At 39.9% G+C, this 16,723-nt stretch overlaps 1 protein-coding gene across 5 annotated transcripts in view; it reads right to left on the reverse strand.

Moving 5' to 3' along the window:
- Positions 1-16,723, reverse strand: part of LOC126236172 (tubulin monoglutamylase TTLL4-like) — a 257,463-nt gene that overhangs the window by 132,909 nt on the left and 107,831 nt on the right. For all 5 annotated transcript variants that reach the window (XR_007544877.1, XM_049945267.1, XM_049945269.1 and 2 more), the window contains exons 10-12: positions 14,118-14,325; positions 13,894-14,020; positions 10,478-10,694 (exon numbers count right to left, since the gene is read on the reverse strand). Coding sequence is in view for 4 of the 5 variants with exons in the window: in XM_049945267.1 (XP_049801224.1) it covers positions 10,478-10,694; positions 13,894-14,020; positions 14,118-14,325 (552 nt within the window). In the remaining variant the exon portion in view is untranslated. The remainder of the gene's footprint in view (positions 1-10,477; positions 10,695-13,893; positions 14,021-14,117; positions 14,326-16,723) is intronic.

The raw sequence follows: 16,723 nt of genomic DNA on the forward strand, positions 1-16,723 counted from the left end.
CTTGTTTCACTTTGTAGGAAGTACCAGAAAATAGTTTTATGTGGTGGCTTCGATATAAATTTTGTATATGATGGTGCAAGAAAAAGGATGTTGGTGGATCTCCTAAATTCATATGATCTGAAGCAGACTGTTTTTCCCAACGAGGATGCAGGGGAACAGCAGCACAGCCATAGACAATATTTTTATTCAGTCTTCATTACTTGATGGGCATTTTGGTTAGTAAAAGGGTGAATGGCCTTTCAGACCATGATGCACAATTTAACACTTAAAGGCTTTAGTACTCAAACAAATACCACATTTAATTACAAACTACATAGGAAAGGTAATCCAACAGTAATAGAGTTTTTTTTAAACCTTGTCAAGGAACAAGAGTGGCAGGATGATAAACATAATGCTTTCCTTAACACATTTCTCATGTTCCTTGAGAGTAACTTTCCATTAGAACGTTCTAAATGGGGTACTAGCAGTAATAGGCTGCCAGGGTGGCTGACTAGTGGGATATGGATATCATGTAGAACAAATCAGGAATTATATCAAAATGTTAGAAGCAGTCACAATTAAGTTACAGTAGCCCATTACAAACAGTATGTGGTATGCTAACAGAATAGCTAATTCACAGGATAAAATTAAAACCATATGGTCAGTTGTGAAGGAAGTGTCTGGTCTGCAGCACAAGGTTGACGATATAAACTCAGTTTGTAGTAGAAATATTTCTGTTACTGATAAATCAGATTTATGTAATGTATTTAACAATCATTTTCTGAGCATTGCTGGTGAATTAAACAAAAATTTAGTTTCTACAGGGAATCATAACTTTCTTGGCAAATGCCTTTCCGAGATTGATGTCTGAAATACAAAGGGAAGATTGAGACAATAATTAAGTCACTGAAACTGGACTCTCATGGATATGATGGAGTGCCTAACAGAATACTAAAGTAGTGTGATGCACATGTTAGACCTGTATTTAGCCGTATTTGTAATTTTTCCTTTAGGAATGGTCAGTTACATGAATGATTAAAGTACTCAGCAATAAAGCTGCTTTATAAGAAGGGCGAAAAGGATACTGTAGACAATTTTAGACCTGTTTCTATGCCATCAGTGTTTGCTAAAGTTACTGAGAAGGCTGTGTATGTAAGGATAATTGATCATTTTACATCAGACGACTTGCTATCAAATGTACAGTTCGGCTTTAGAAGTCGTTTAACAACTGAAAATGCTATATTCTCTTTTCTCTGTGAGGTACTGGATGGGTTAAACAAAACGTTTCGGACGCTAGGCGTATTTTTTGATTTAACTAAGGCGTTTGATTGCGCTGATCACAAAATATTGCTCCAGAAGCTGGACTTTTACAGAATATGGGGAGTAGCTCACAATTTGTTCACCTCTTACTTTAGCAACAGACAGCAAAAGGTCGTTATTCACAGTGTTGACAATGGCTGTGATGTGGGGTACTGTCAAATGAGGGGGGGGGGGGGGGGTCAGGGATCAGTGTTGGAGCCACTCCTGTTCCTTATTTATATAAATGATGTTGTTGTTGTTGTTGTTGTTGTTGTTGTTGTTGTTGTTGTCTTAAGTCCTGAGACTGGTTTGATGCAGCACCCCATGCTACTCTATCCTGTACAAGCTTCTTCATCTCCCAGTACCTACTGCATACCTACATCCTTCTGGATCTCTTTAGTATATTCATCTCTTGGTCTCCCTCTACGATTTTTACCCTCCACGCTGCCCTCCAATACTAAATTGGTGATCCCTTGATGCCTCAGAACATGTCCTACCAACTGATCCCTTCTTCTGGTCAAGTTGTGCCACAAACTTCTCTTCTCCCCAATCCTATTCAATACCTCCTCATTAGTAATGTGATCTACCCATCTAATCTTCAGCATTCTTCTGTAGCACCACATTTCGAAAGCTTCTATTCTCTTCTTGTCCAAACTACTTATCGTCCATGTTTCACTTCCATACATGGCTACACTCCATACAAATACTTTCAGAAACGACTTCCTGACACTTAAATCTACACTCGAAGTTAACAAATTTCTCTTCTTCAGAAACGCTTTCCTTGCCATTGCCAGTCTACATTTTATATACTCTCTACTTTGACCATGATTTGCCCTCTAATATTATAGGTAACTCTAAAATATTTCTGTTTGCTGATGACACTAGCTTGGTAGTAAAGGATGTTGTGTGTAACACTGGCCCAGTTTCAAATAGTGCAGTTTATGACCTAAGTTCAAGGCTTGTAGAAAATAAACTAACGCTAAATCACAGTAAGACTCAGTTTTTACAGTTTCTAACACACAATTCAACAAAACCTGAAGTTTTAATTCCACAGAATGGGCATATGATTAGTGAAACTGAACAATTCAAATTTCTTGGTGTTCAGATAGATAGTAAACTGTCTTTCAAAGCGCATGTTCAGGATCTTGTTCAAAACTTAATGCCGCCGCTTTTACTATTTGAACGGTATCTGAAGTGAGTGATCGTTTGACACGAAAATTAGTCTACTTTGCTTACTTTCATTTGCTAATGTCATGTTGTATTATATTTTGGGGTAACTTCCCATTCTAAAAGTATATTTTTGGCTCAGAAACGGGCGGTTCAGGCAATAAGTGGTGTGGCGGTTCGCGCAATAAGTGGTGTAAGTTCATGAACCTCTTTTTGACCCCTGTACACGAGTCTGGGTATTTTGACACTGGCCTCTATATATACACTGCTGGCCACCGTAAATGCAACACCAAGAAAGACAAGAGGTAGCACAACAAAATTTGTTTTGTAGATAACATGTTGACCAAGTATCAAATGATTACGTTTACAGACATCTGTGACATTTGGTTCCTGCCAGAATCAGTAGGCAGAGTAGCCGCCATTGTTGGAGATCACCGCTGCCACACGTCTCGGCATTGAGTCAAAGAGACGTTGGATGTGTTCCTGGGGTACAGCAGCCCAAGCAGCTTCCACACGTTGCCAAAGATCATCTGGTGTGGCAGCTGGGGAAGTAATCTGGGTCACTCGTTGGGCAACCATGGACCACATGTTTTCTATCGGCGAAAGATCCGGAGAGCGAGCCGGCCAGGGAAGCAATTCAATCTGGTTATTGACGAAGAACCTTTGGACAATGAGTGCCACGTGTGGTCGCGCATTATCCTGTTGAAATATGGCTGTGGCCGAGACCTGAAGGTAAGGAAGGACAACTGGCTCCAGCACCTCGGATATGTAGCGCCGGCTATTTAAAGTACCGGCAATGCGTACTAGAGGTGTGCGAGAGTAATATCCAATACCGCCCCATACCATAATACTGGGTGCAAGACCAGTGTGGCGGTGCATAATGCAGCTGTCCAGCATCCTCTCTCCACGGTGTCTCCACACTCGAATCCGACCATCGTGGTGCTGCAGACAGAAGCGTGCCTCGTCAGTAAAGACAACGTCATTCCATTCTGCCGTCCACATCCGTCTGTTATCACACCATTGGCGACGGAGACGTCTGTGGTTCTGCGTCAATGGTAGACGAAGCAATGGACGTCTTGCGGACAGACCACTCTACTGTAAACGGCGTCGAATGGTACGCGCAGACACTGGATGATGTGTTACAGACGCAATGTGCTGTGCTATGGTTCGGGATGTCACTGAGCGATCCGTCACTGCCATGTGCACAATTTGCCTATCAGCACGTGCAGTGGTGCACCGAGGTGAATGCGATCGACCACGTCGGTCCGTCGTACCCTCCTGCACCCAACGGTCACATATCCGCATTACAGTTGTTTGGTTTCGTCCCCGCATTACAGTTGTTTGGTTTCGTCCAACACGACTAGTGATTTCTCTGTATGATAATCCACAATCTCGGTAAGCCACTATCCTTCCTCTGTCGAACTCGGATACTTGATCAAAAGATGTTCGCTGTTGTCTACAAGGCATAACTGATCGTCTTGTGAAACAACCACAAGGTAAACACACGTGCCGAACGTACACTCGTCGAAATCGCCAAGCCTTAAATGGCGCTATGAGGTGGCGCTACAGGCGCGCGTGATGTGCGTCTGCGCTGAAATTCTAATCAGTTGCATATCTCATCGCTGCAAACTCATGGTGTAAATTTCACTTGATTCGGATGCTTCCTTCAGGGTGTTGCATTTACGGTGGCCAGCAGTATATATATATATATATATATATATATATATATATATATATATATATATAGGGAAACATTCCATGTAGGAAAATGCTGGCAGGTCGACAGACACACAAACTTTCGCAACTGTATATGTGTGTGTGTGTGTGTGTGTGTGTGTGCGCGAGTGTATACCTGTCCTTTTTTCCCCCTAAGGTAAGTCTTTCCGCTCCCGGGATTGGAATGACTCCTTACCCTCTCCCTTAAAACCCACATCCTCTCGTCTTTCCCTCTCCTTCCCTCTTTCCTGATGAGGCAACAGTTTGTTGCGAAAGCTTGAATTTTGTGTGTATGTTTGTGTGTCTGTCGACCTGCCAGCACTTTCATTTGGTAAGTCACATCATATATATATATATATATATATATATATATATATATATATATATATTCCTTACTGTCATTTCCTTTTAACAATATTAGCTTTAAGCAGCTTTCACTCAGTTAATACTCGGCAGAAATCAAACCTGCGTTTGGATCAAACTTCCTTAACTCTTGTGCAGAAAGGTGTGCGTATACTGCTGCATCCATTTTCAATAAGGCACTGCTCGAATTCAAAAAGCTTAGCAGTAATCCATGCGCTTTCAAATTGAAACCGAAGAGTTTCCTCATGGGTCACTCCTATTCTGTCGCGGAGTTCCTTGAAAAATTAAGCCAATTCTTGATGTATTGTTGGATTGACTTTTTTTGGTTCATAAACATTTTACTTTTATCTGTTATTACTTTCATGTTATAATTTCATGTACTGACATGTTCCATGACCTTTAGATTTGCTCCTCAATAAATCTCGTCACAGGGTGCCTGACACTCTACGTCTCCCTCAGACACCTTTGCTTCAGTGTTTTGGTACATTTGTCTACCCCAACACCACTTCAGTCTCACTAGCCACTCTATGTCATAGAACCCATGTCTTCTGCTTATCTCTTCATTCCTAACCCTATCTCTCAAACTCACTCAAATCACAGGTCTTCCAACAGCCCATGAGACAGACCTGGAGCCAATTTGCACTGACTGTTGTGTCACTGTATCAGGGCGTATGTTGTTGCTGACACGATGCATATGCCAAACTTTAATTTTTAAATTTACAGAGATAGTCAGTTTACAGAGCATGTAACCAACTTTTCCAAATGCCATTCAGGTGAGGCCAAATCACGGATGATCTCTGCTGTTTGGTTATCTTGCACAAGTCAAATTTTACGTCCCAGAAGTATGTATTCATTTACTACGTCCAGAGCATGGTTTTTGAAGGAGACACTGATAGTGACAGGACTAATGACTCGGGTCTTTTCAAGGCGATTTTTGAGGCCTGCAGATTCGTAAGCACGTTTGAGATTTTCGTTGATTGTTGTCAGTTTATTTGTATTGCTGCTGAAGAGGATTATATCATCTGCAAAGTGAAGATGGTTGAGACACTTTCCATTTTTGCTGATACCTTTCTGTTCCCATAGACGGACAGACACTTTTACATTTCTCTAGAGTCAAGGTAAAAATATAGAAGAGATTGTGTCTCCTTGTCTGAAGCCTATCCCAACGGATACCTTTCCAGTGACACAGTCTTTCTTTATTTTCACATGTAGAGTGCATTCTCGTACATGTAGCGGATTAAGCTGGTATATCTGTAGTCAATAAGGACTCTGTTCATTGATCTCAATGGTGCCTAGGTCTATGGAGGCTATCTGAAATGGAATGTTATACTCCATAAATTTCTCTATCAGTGTGCATACTGCTTGAATGTAGTAACTGCAATGAAACCTTTTTCAAATCCCTCCTGTTCCACTGCTTCCATAATTCCACAATTAACTGATTATGTTTAACAATTCAACAGTTATCGGCCTTCAAAGACTACTTCAGCTGTGTGACAACATTGTAAAAGCGACCTACAGTAAAATCCAATTATAAGGTAGGGCAATAAAAAATGTAATAAGTGGACCTTCACTGAACTTTCATGTTATTAAAATGATACAGCAGATCTACTGCCAGTGATACTGTGAATAAGAAACCAGTGGTAATGGGGAAAAAAAAGCTCCTCTCCTGTGAGGGTACAAAATTTGGCTGAATTAAATTTGGGGATTTTCCCAGAAGCATCACAGACATGAAATTTTATATACCTTAGTGTTTATAAATGAGCATGTGTGTCTACAACTAATTTTACTATAATTTGTATGATGGTTAAAATACTACAGAAAGAAGTCATTTATACATATACAATGGCTTGTATTAATTCAATGTTTGTTTTGTATTTTATTAGTTGCTTGAGGTACTCCTTGGGCAGCATGCAGCAAATGGAGCTCATAAGCAGACATTCCTATTGCACAGAGCTACCAATGGCATAGAGTGCAAAAGGAAGGAAGACAACGAGATCAATAGAGACTGAGCAGAAGATCGGATTAGGGAATGATGGGGAAGGAAACCTCATGTCACAGCATTTGCCATGAACAATGTATGAAAATCTAAATCTGAATGGCGGATGGAGATTTGAAATGTCATCATCCTGAATGCAAGCCCAGTGTACTAACCACTGCACCATTTTGCTTGGTTGAGCTGCGGAGGACCATTGAGTATTGCTTTACAAGAGTAACCAATGGAGATGACATTCATCAACGATGTCAACAAGAAAAAAAAAAAAAAAAAAATTTTAAACTCTTGTAGAGTCTTTAATTGCATACAAGCATTTGATCACACCCAGTACCAGTAATCACGCATATAAGAAATGTTATACGTTATTCACTCACAATTGACAAAAATTAACTGAAACATAATAATATTAGAAGATTGATAATTATGATTTGGAAAAAAAAAAAAAAACCTATAGCGAGAAAATGTTTCAGAACCGCCGTCCACTCAAAAGGATATAAAAGTTTTTTTAGTCAAACAATGGAAAATCTAGGATGGAATGTAACAATATTAGAGGAGGAAAGTTGCGACTCACCATATAGTGGAGATGCCTAGTCATGATAGGCATAACAAAAAGATTCACACAATTATAGCTGTCGGCCGTTAAGCCCCATCACCCCCCAACACACACACACACACACACACACACACACACACACACACACAACTTGCACACACGTCTGCAGTCTCAGATAACTGAAACCACACTGCGAGCAGCAGCACCAGTGTATGATGATAGTGGCAACTGGGTGGGGGTAAGGAGGAGGCTGCGGCAAAGAGGGGGAGGGGTAGTATGATACGGGTGGTGGAAAGTTAAGTGCTGCAGTTTAGACAGAGGGCAGGAGAGAAGGTGGATAGCAGGAGCGGAAGGGGGGGGGGGGGGTAGCGGAAAGGAGAGAAATTAAAAGACAGGGTGTGGCGGTGAAATGACGGCTGTGTAGCGCTGGAATGGGAACAGGGAGAGGGCTGGATGGGTGAGGACAGTGACTAACGAAGGTGGAGACCAGGAGGGTTGCAGGAACGTGGGATGTGTTGCAGGGAAAGTTCCCACCTGCACAATTCAGAAAAGCTGGTATTGATAGGAAGTATCCATATGGCAATGGCTGAGAAGCAGTCATTGAGATGAGGGATATCATGTTTGGCAGCATGTTCAGCAACAGGGTGGTGCACTTGTTTTTTGGTCACAGTTTGTCTGTGGCCGTTCATGCGGACAGACAGCTTGTTGGTTGTCATGCCTACATAGAATGCAGCACAGTGGTGGCAGCATAGCTTGTAAATTACATGACTGTTTTCACAGGTAGCCCTGCCTTTGATGGGATAGGTGATGTTAGAGACCGGACTGGTGTAGGTGGTGGTAGGAGGATGTATGGGACAGGTCTTGCATCTAGGTCTATTCCAGGGGTATGAGCCATGAGGTAAGGGATTGGGAGCATGGGTTATGTAAAGATGGACGAGTATATTGTGTAGGTTCGGTGGACGGTGGAATACTACGGTAGGAGGGGTGGCAAGAATAGTGGGCAGGACATTTCTCATTACAGGGCACGACGAGAGGTAATGAAAACCCCTGGCAGAGAATGTAATTCAGTTGCTCCAGTCGCGGATGGTACTGAGTGATGATGGGAATGCTCCTCTGTGAATCTGATGATTTCATTTCATTTTTTTCCCCTTGTACATCCGTTTCGTCCTTTCCGTGATTTTTCACACATATTTTGGTGTATTTTTCGGACGTAGTTCTAATTTTTTACGCAATTTTTCATATTTTTTTTGCACCACCATGGATCGTTGCTCCTTCCATCTGTGTAAATACAGAAAAGTTTCCTTATCCCTAGCCAGATCCCAGTCCCACATACTGTTCCTGCGTTGTTGCCTGGCTCATGAAATCCCCCCCCCCCCCCCCCCCCCCCCAATGGCCTTACCATCAAATTACCTATCTCTGGTTGCCACCCCTCCTTCCACAATGACCTCCACCTGTTCAGATTCCGCCAATCCTTAGCCCTCACCAACATACTCCTGCAAAACCATATCAACTGCGCCCAATCCTCCTTGCAGTACCTTCTCTCCATCTACAAAATTCTCCTGCTATGTAATGCCAAATCCCTGGAACGCATAACACACATTGAAACTCTTGCCCTGCAGGAACTTGAGCAACATGCACACCACCACCTCAAAAAGCTCTCCATCCTGCTCACTTCCTTTTCCTGCCTTTGAGTACCAGTATCCACCACCTCTACAACAATCTCCAAACCTCCCCCACGTCCCCTCATAGCTGACAAACCCTGTCTCGCAGACCTACTACACTTACCCCACCCTCCAAAACTCCCACCACCACAAAGAACCCAGAACCTAAACAGAACCGCAACACAGTCATGAACCTTTCCTCCAGAAGACTTCCCAACAAGCCACCTTCCTAGATGTTGACCTCCACCTCAGGAGATGGCTACATTAATACCTCCGTCCTTATCAAGCTTACTAACCACCAGCAATAGCTCCACTTTGACAACTGCCACCCATTCCATACCAAGAAGTCACTTCCATACAGCCTAGCCACCTGTGGTCATTGCATCTGCAGTGACAAGCAGTCCCTCTCAAAATATACCGAGGGTCTCACTGAAGCCTTAACTGACCGTAATTATCCTCCCATCCTTGTACAAAAGCAAAATCTCCCATGCCTTATCTTTCCAGTCTCCCACCACTTCCCTAAGTCCCACAGTCCAGCCACAGAGGAGCAGTCCCCTCATAACTCAGTACCACCCGGGACTGGAGCAACTGAATTACATTCTACGCCAGGGTTTCGATTACCTCTCGTTGTGCCCTGAAATGAGGAATGTCCTGCCCACTATCCTTCCCACCCCTCCTACAGTGGTATTCCGCCATCCACCGAACCTTCACAATGTACTCCTCCATCCTTACACAACCCCTGCTCCCAATCCCTTACCTAATGGGTCATACCCCTGTGAAAGACCTAGATGCAAGACCTGTCCCATACATGCTCCTACCACTACCTACCCCAGTCCGGTCACTAACATCACCTATCCCATCAAAGGCAAGGCTACTTGTGAAACCAGTCATGTGATTTACAAACTAAGCTGCAACCTATGTAGGCATGACAACCAACAAGCTGTCTGTCCACATGAACGGCCACAGACAAACTGTGGCCAAAAAACAAGTGCACCACCCTGTTGCTGAACATGCTGCCAAACATGATATCCCTCATCTCAATGACTGCTTCTCAGCCAGTGCCATATGGATACTTCCTATCAATACCAGCTTTTCTGAATTGTGCAGGTGGGAACTTTCCCTGCAATACATCCTACGTTCCCGCAACCCTCCTGGTCTCCACCTTCGTTAGTCACTGTCGTCACCCATCCAGCCCCCTCCCTGTTCCCATTCCAGCACTACACAGCTGTCATTTCACCGCCACACCCTGTCTTTTAATTTCTCTCCTTTCCGCTACTTCCCCCCCCCCCTCCTCCTATCCACCTTCTCTCCTGCCCTCTGTCTAAACTGCAGCACTTAACTTTCCACCACCCCTACCATACTATCCCTCCCCCTCTTTGCCGCAGCCTCCTCCTTACCCCCACCCAGTTGCCACTATCATCATACACTGGTGCTGCTGCTCGCAGTGTGGTTTCAGTTATCTGAGACTGCAGACGTGTGTGCAAGTTGTATTTGCATGAGTGTGTGTGTGCGTGTGTGTACATATGTATGTTTGTCTATTGCTGACAAAGGCCTTAATGGCTGAAAGCTATAATTGTGTGAATCTTTTTGTTGTGCCTATCGTCACTCGGCATCTCCGCTATATGAGAGTAGCAACTTTCCTTCTCTAATTTTCTTATTCAAAATTTTAATAAAACCGATGTCACATTGTACATCCCCACTTTGCAAAATGGTTCACTAAACAATTTTTTTTGCATGTGCACTTACCTCAAGCAACCAAGGTTTCAGAGCTTCATCCAACAAGACATCAATTCCAAAAAGTTCATATGAGCAGTAACGGGAAACAAGATTTGCACGTGTTAGTTGACTTATGGAAGATTCCCCACTGATGATTGTCTTGATAACAAGATCCACAAGACTGTCCCACAATGCCTTAACGTCAACACCATCCTTCTCCAGGTAACTCCACAGTGTTTTGACTGTCCTATAAATTTAAAACAATAGCTGAAACATTAATCAATGGCACACAAAGGAAGAGTATACAATTATTCATATACAGATTTGGCACTGAAATGGGTCAGCAGTTTCTTGTTGTATTTCAACATTATTTGTCATTACAAGATGACTGATGTGCATCCCAAAGAATGAAGTGGAAACACGGAACTTCTTCACCTGTTTAGTTTCATTTAGATCTGACCAAACTAACAAGAAAGCACAATAATCACCTTCAGGTCACTTGACGAACCAAGTCTTAAGGAATGTGGCTCCATATGTAAACACACAATTTAATGTAAATACAAGTCATTTCTGTACACAACTGAGAATTGGTAGTGATAGTATAAGACCCTATTCTTAATCTAGAAAAACCCATTTCACTCAATCGAAAACTCCAAGTGAACAAAATATGACCCACATTCACTTATGGCTTTTAGAATTTTTATAAGGAGGCAAGTTGAACATTTTATTCCTCTACCATCCATGTAGCCTCATTCGGTCAATTGTAAAACACAGTCTACAAGAAATCCAAAAAACTTTGCAGATATGTAAATGCAATGCTTTGGCATCATGGTTTTGAGTGGCAAATATTAGGCAAAAATATCTGTTGCAAACACGTTATACATAGAGGAAATGGAGTAAGGAAGGTCGCACAGACAAGGAAAGCGTACACCCAGTGGGTCATCAATTTCTCTTATCTTTTGCACAACTGCAGTATCAATGCTGGGTTAGTACAATGGGCTTCTCACTGTTTTCAAGAAATGGAAGTTTTAAGTTTTATAAGCCTGGTGGATACCATACAAGAGCGCCAGCTATTGAGCAGCTCCATTAGAGAACTGGCTAAAATGGCAGGCTGGGTATATGTCCATACTGGATTCAAGTCTCAATTTCTTTTCTAATCTTCCAACAAACACTTCTATTGCTCCAACGAATCATGTTTCTTCAGAAAGGAGCAATAATAATGAAGATAATCATAGTGGTATATTTGTGGTGAGGCTTAATAAGGAATGCTGATGAAATGAACATTTATTTATATCAATACATTCATACAAATATTACAAAGTAATTTCAGTGAAGTCATTTTACTTCATCTTTGTCATTGGTAGGTGAACATGTTTAGGTTGTATTCATCATAAAAATATGGAAACCACAGCAAATTTCCACTAAGCATATTTTATAAATAACATTTCCTGCCACGTACATTTAATTTTTTAGTAATGATATGGTGAAATACACCTTATTTGCTTTTTTATAGGAACCTTATTTGCTTTTTAATAAGAACCTTATTTACTTTTTAATAAGAACCTTATTTACTTTTTAATAAGAATAAGCAATCAGAAATTGTTTTTGACATACGCCATGCATATTTCAACACAGCCATGAATGCTTGAGAAGTGTATCAACTGATGCAATATCAGGGAGTGAGGATTAATTCACTCTTAAAGAGTGGTTTTTTCTAACCAAGTAACAATGTAGAAGCATTTCATCCAAGTTTCTTATTATTCCTTCCCACGAAAGAACCATCGCCACAACCAATGAAGAAACACGATTTGTTATAGCAATACAAGTGTTTGCTGGAAGCTAGGGGGGTGGGGGATCCGGGGGAGGGGGAGATGGTGGTGGTAGACTGACAACAGTGACCAAATATGGCTGTAGTATAGTCAGACTTTTATCTGGCACCTTTTTCAGTTATGCTAACACTGCTCTGGCTGACAGCTGGTACTCTCATGTGGTATTCAACAGTTTTGTAAAATTTTGAACCTCAATTAGATGAAACTGCTTGAAGATCATCACACTAGGGCACCTTGTTACATTTAGTCTGTACTAAAATCGACTGAAAAATAAGGAATTGATGAGCAATTGCAATTTTGCTTCCATTGTGAGAGATGTGCCATACCATCTTCGAGAAAGGAGTGATGCTGTAAGCAGTCTCACAAACCATATTCTGCCAGTTCAAAGGAGCATTAGGAACATTTACTCTGACATGCTAACGATGACAAATTTAGTTGTAGTCAATGTTTAATGTATCTTTGGCACCAATGATATTAGATAAGGAATGCTGGCTCAGATTAAAAAAAGATGGAGTACAAAACTGAAGGGGTTGGTGTGAGTAAGAGCTAACACTGAAATCAACAAGTGTTGGGATGATCACATTATCTGATGTGTTTTCGAATGGTCTACATGCTTACAAGAAAAATCTCCAGAGGTACTGCTATAAAACATTGCTGGGTATGTAAATTATCTTATCTTACGGTATTTACCTCTCTGAATTAAACTGAATATACAATATGCAGTAACTCAAAATATGCTTTTTTGAGTTAGCACTATCCTCAACTGACCCCTTCAACTGTTCACACTTTTTGAACGAACCATACCTATAATTTCTAGAAATGATTAGGGGGAGACCACGTGAAGTTTACAGGAGGAAAAGTATAGACAAGGACTCAATCTATACTTGTTCTGAATGAGAGTCCAAAGTCTTGACCACTGTGTCATGTCTGTCAGTGATGAAAGAAAGAAATGGGTGGATGCAATAACCTAGGATTAAAGGAGACATTTCAATCTATACTTCGTAACCTTTACCAGAGTATTTTCCCATAACTGTACTTTATGTTAATTATGAGTCTTTAGATTACACAATCAAAAAATTAAGTGGTTAAAGAAAAAACAAATAAAAGTGCAAAAAGTTGCATGCTCACAATAAAATGGGGCAAAACCTGATAATACTGTACAATGATAAACAGTACTGATATGAAACTGCTGTACAGAATAAAAACCTACTACTTGTGGCAAAATCTGCAATTTTTGGCACTTGTGCCTTTTTTCAGCAGAAATTAAAACTACTCAAGAACGAAAATAATGTCTTAATGCCTTCTACGCTCACTTTACAGCCACTATTTTATGTACATTACACAAACATATTTATGGCTGACACACAATTCTTGAAACAATGTTGAAATACTTCACACACCTCCTACAAACTTAGCTAGAACTGACAGATCTGTAAACAAAATACACAGCTCATAAGGGTGGAAATAATTTCTTATGTGTCCTCTACACACACTGACAATCTGAAATCACAGCAAGAATAGTTGTAGGAGACATAAAACATTTTCAAATAAAACAACACGATTGTGAAATAGCAAAATTCTGAAGTTGTGGAGTTTAAGTGTCATTTAACACATTACCATTTGTGTCCCTGACATGCTGATGCATCTTCATTCTGTGTGTACTGGCTGCTCATTTTATTGATACTGTAGTTTGTGAGATGCATGTATCTGTCACTTAGACATGCCATGTCACCAGAGTATTTAACTACAGGAAGAGAAAAAAATCCAATACTTAACACAATTAGGGATATAAAAATAATAAATTCTTGAAAATATATGATTTATCTGCAATTAATACATACCTGATGCAAACCTTACCAGGCCATCATCATAAATATAAATCCGCAGAGGATTGATACTTGTAACAAGAACATACAAGCGTAAATCAAACTTACTGCCATTTATCAAATATGGCTGTGAAATGTACTTCTGAACAACCAATGGTCTTCTCTTTGGTATCTGAGCCCATCGATGTATTACTTTAATGCCCGTTCCTCTTGCTGATGCAGGCTAGTAAGTAAGATAATGCATTAGACACTATTCAAAAGTGGAAAGGGATTGGATTTTTAACACTTATGTTTTACAGATCACCTAAATTGTATTATTCTAATGTAATCACTGATCAAACAAGTACGGGTGATGGAAAAATATACTTTTTGGGTAAAAAACGAAAATGTATTTTATGTTTCATAATACGGATACAGAAAATCTACTCACAATGCAACAACAAGCCCCTTGTGTGGTTTCAATTAATTGTCAATAGCATACCATATGGCCATATGGTGAGATGGTAAGTTTTGAAACTCTGCAACTCACTTTTACTGTCAAGTTTCACTAGCTCATTTTCCATATCTCTTGCCACCTGCTGTTCACGAACTCACTCACTCGTTTTTGTCCAGTACCTCTATTCTGATTTGAGCTTGTAGGTGACTTTTGCTGTATAACTAGGGGTATTTTGTAGCCTCTCTTCTACCAGGTTGATACGTCCCTGGTTCCAAAAGTTATTTTGCCTTTCCCTCTGCTGCCATTTGACAAATCAAGTAATTTCAACACTTTACCCTTCAAAAATTATGTAGAAAGAAAGGAAGAGAACAAATATACTGCTAAACAACAACAACAACAACAACAACAACCAGAATGGGACTAAACAAAAACAAATGGGTATCATACTTCTGAATGAATATGTAATTAAGGGTAATTAAGGACATAACTAAATTTCTGATTAGTGTAACAATCAGCATGGAATCTTCTGTTATCCTCTGGCAGTATGTTTCCCTAGTGCACGCTCATAACATGAAAACTAACAATAAAAATATGATGCCACTTCACACTAACATAAGTCAGTCAACCCATTACGGATACATCACTAACTCAGTATATATATATTCTTTTTGATAGTCAACACAAATGTACACTTTGTTAATCTTACACTGGTTTTCACCTAACTATCAATAACTTCCGTTAAGAACACAAAGCAAGTGTATGTCTAGGATGTCTAGGTTGAGGGGGTTGTTTTCTGAAGGGAGAGGAACCATCTACAAAAATAATGAATTGTAAAGTATGATGTTCATCAATGGAAAATTCGATATTAATTGCTTAGTAGCTTTCTTAGGATAAACTGCTTGTCCTACTGACACTCAAAGCAGAATCTCTGACTTCACCAATTGAGCTATCAAAGCACACTACACCTTTCAGTTGCAATCTGCCAGTACCTTTCTCTTTTTTCCACAGCACTGTTCACACTCTATTGCACAGTGAAATTTTCATTCGGGTAAAAGCATTTCAATAACAATAATAATAATAATAATAACAATAACAACAATAACAATGTTTGAATCAACATCTTAAATACAGAAGCAGACATCCTTAGTTATGTTTAAGGTCACTAATTCATATTTTCCTGTATTATATATTAGCTTTGTTTCAATATATTCACACCTTTTCTTTTTCATGCACAGTTTACCGAGACCATGACAATGCAGCATCTTACTTTGGCCAGTTTTGCAGTGCTGTCACCACTATTGTTTTAGCCAATAGCCAGGTACTGCAAGAAGATGGGATCTCCATTGTCAAGATCTTTGTTGCATTTTATTACAATAATTATAATCAAGAGCTTTGTATTTGAGGGTACAATTAATGTACTGAAAAGGTTTTGTACCCTCAACTACTAGTTGATGAAGCATATATTCAATATTTGTTGTATTGTACAGACAGAGAGCAAGCAATTTATGTCTTGTGCATTCAGTAAACTTAACAAACAAAATGATTTAATGGAAATAAAATAAAATCCAGTGGTTTTATATAAAATGAATTTATTAATTTACAATACTGCACTTGAAATTTTTGATAATTCCTCAGAAAAGAAAGAAATAAAAAATATAATTATAGGATACACAGTAAACCTTTAATATATCAAAGGATGACAGTAATATCTGTCTTGATATAACATTCTTTTTCATAGAATTTGTAAGTGTACGAGATTTTCCAGATTTTTGTAGCCAAAGTTTTTGGACATAAATCATTTTATTGTTTGAGGGTGAAATCTCATATTAATTTTGATTATAAACAACCTTCATAAGCAGAAGATCAGTTCATTCGTTTATCCAGAAAATCACTCAGAACTTAGAAATTTAATTATTATATCAGAGGATTAGGTAAGGAGCAAGTCTTGTTTAATATGTTGTACTATTTATCTGAGGTATTCAGTATGGGCTCCATGCCATCCGAAGAGCATTAAAGCTGTATTTGACATCATCACATGCAAAGTAATCCGGAGGTGGCAAACCACTAGCAAATCTTTAGTTGTCTGTATATCTTTACCCAATGGTAATGAATATGCTGATGAACTGTTACTCTTTTTTTCTTTGGAACTTTAGGCTTTGTTCAAAACAAGTTGCACCTAGATGTT

This window comes from Schistocerca nitens, chromosome 2 (assembly GCF_023898315.1).
Source record: "Schistocerca nitens isolate TAMUIC-IGC-003100 chromosome 2, iqSchNite1.1, whole genome shotgun sequence".
In the NCBI taxonomy this organism is placed as follows: domain Eukaryota; kingdom Metazoa; phylum Arthropoda; class Insecta; order Orthoptera; family Acrididae; genus Schistocerca; species Schistocerca nitens.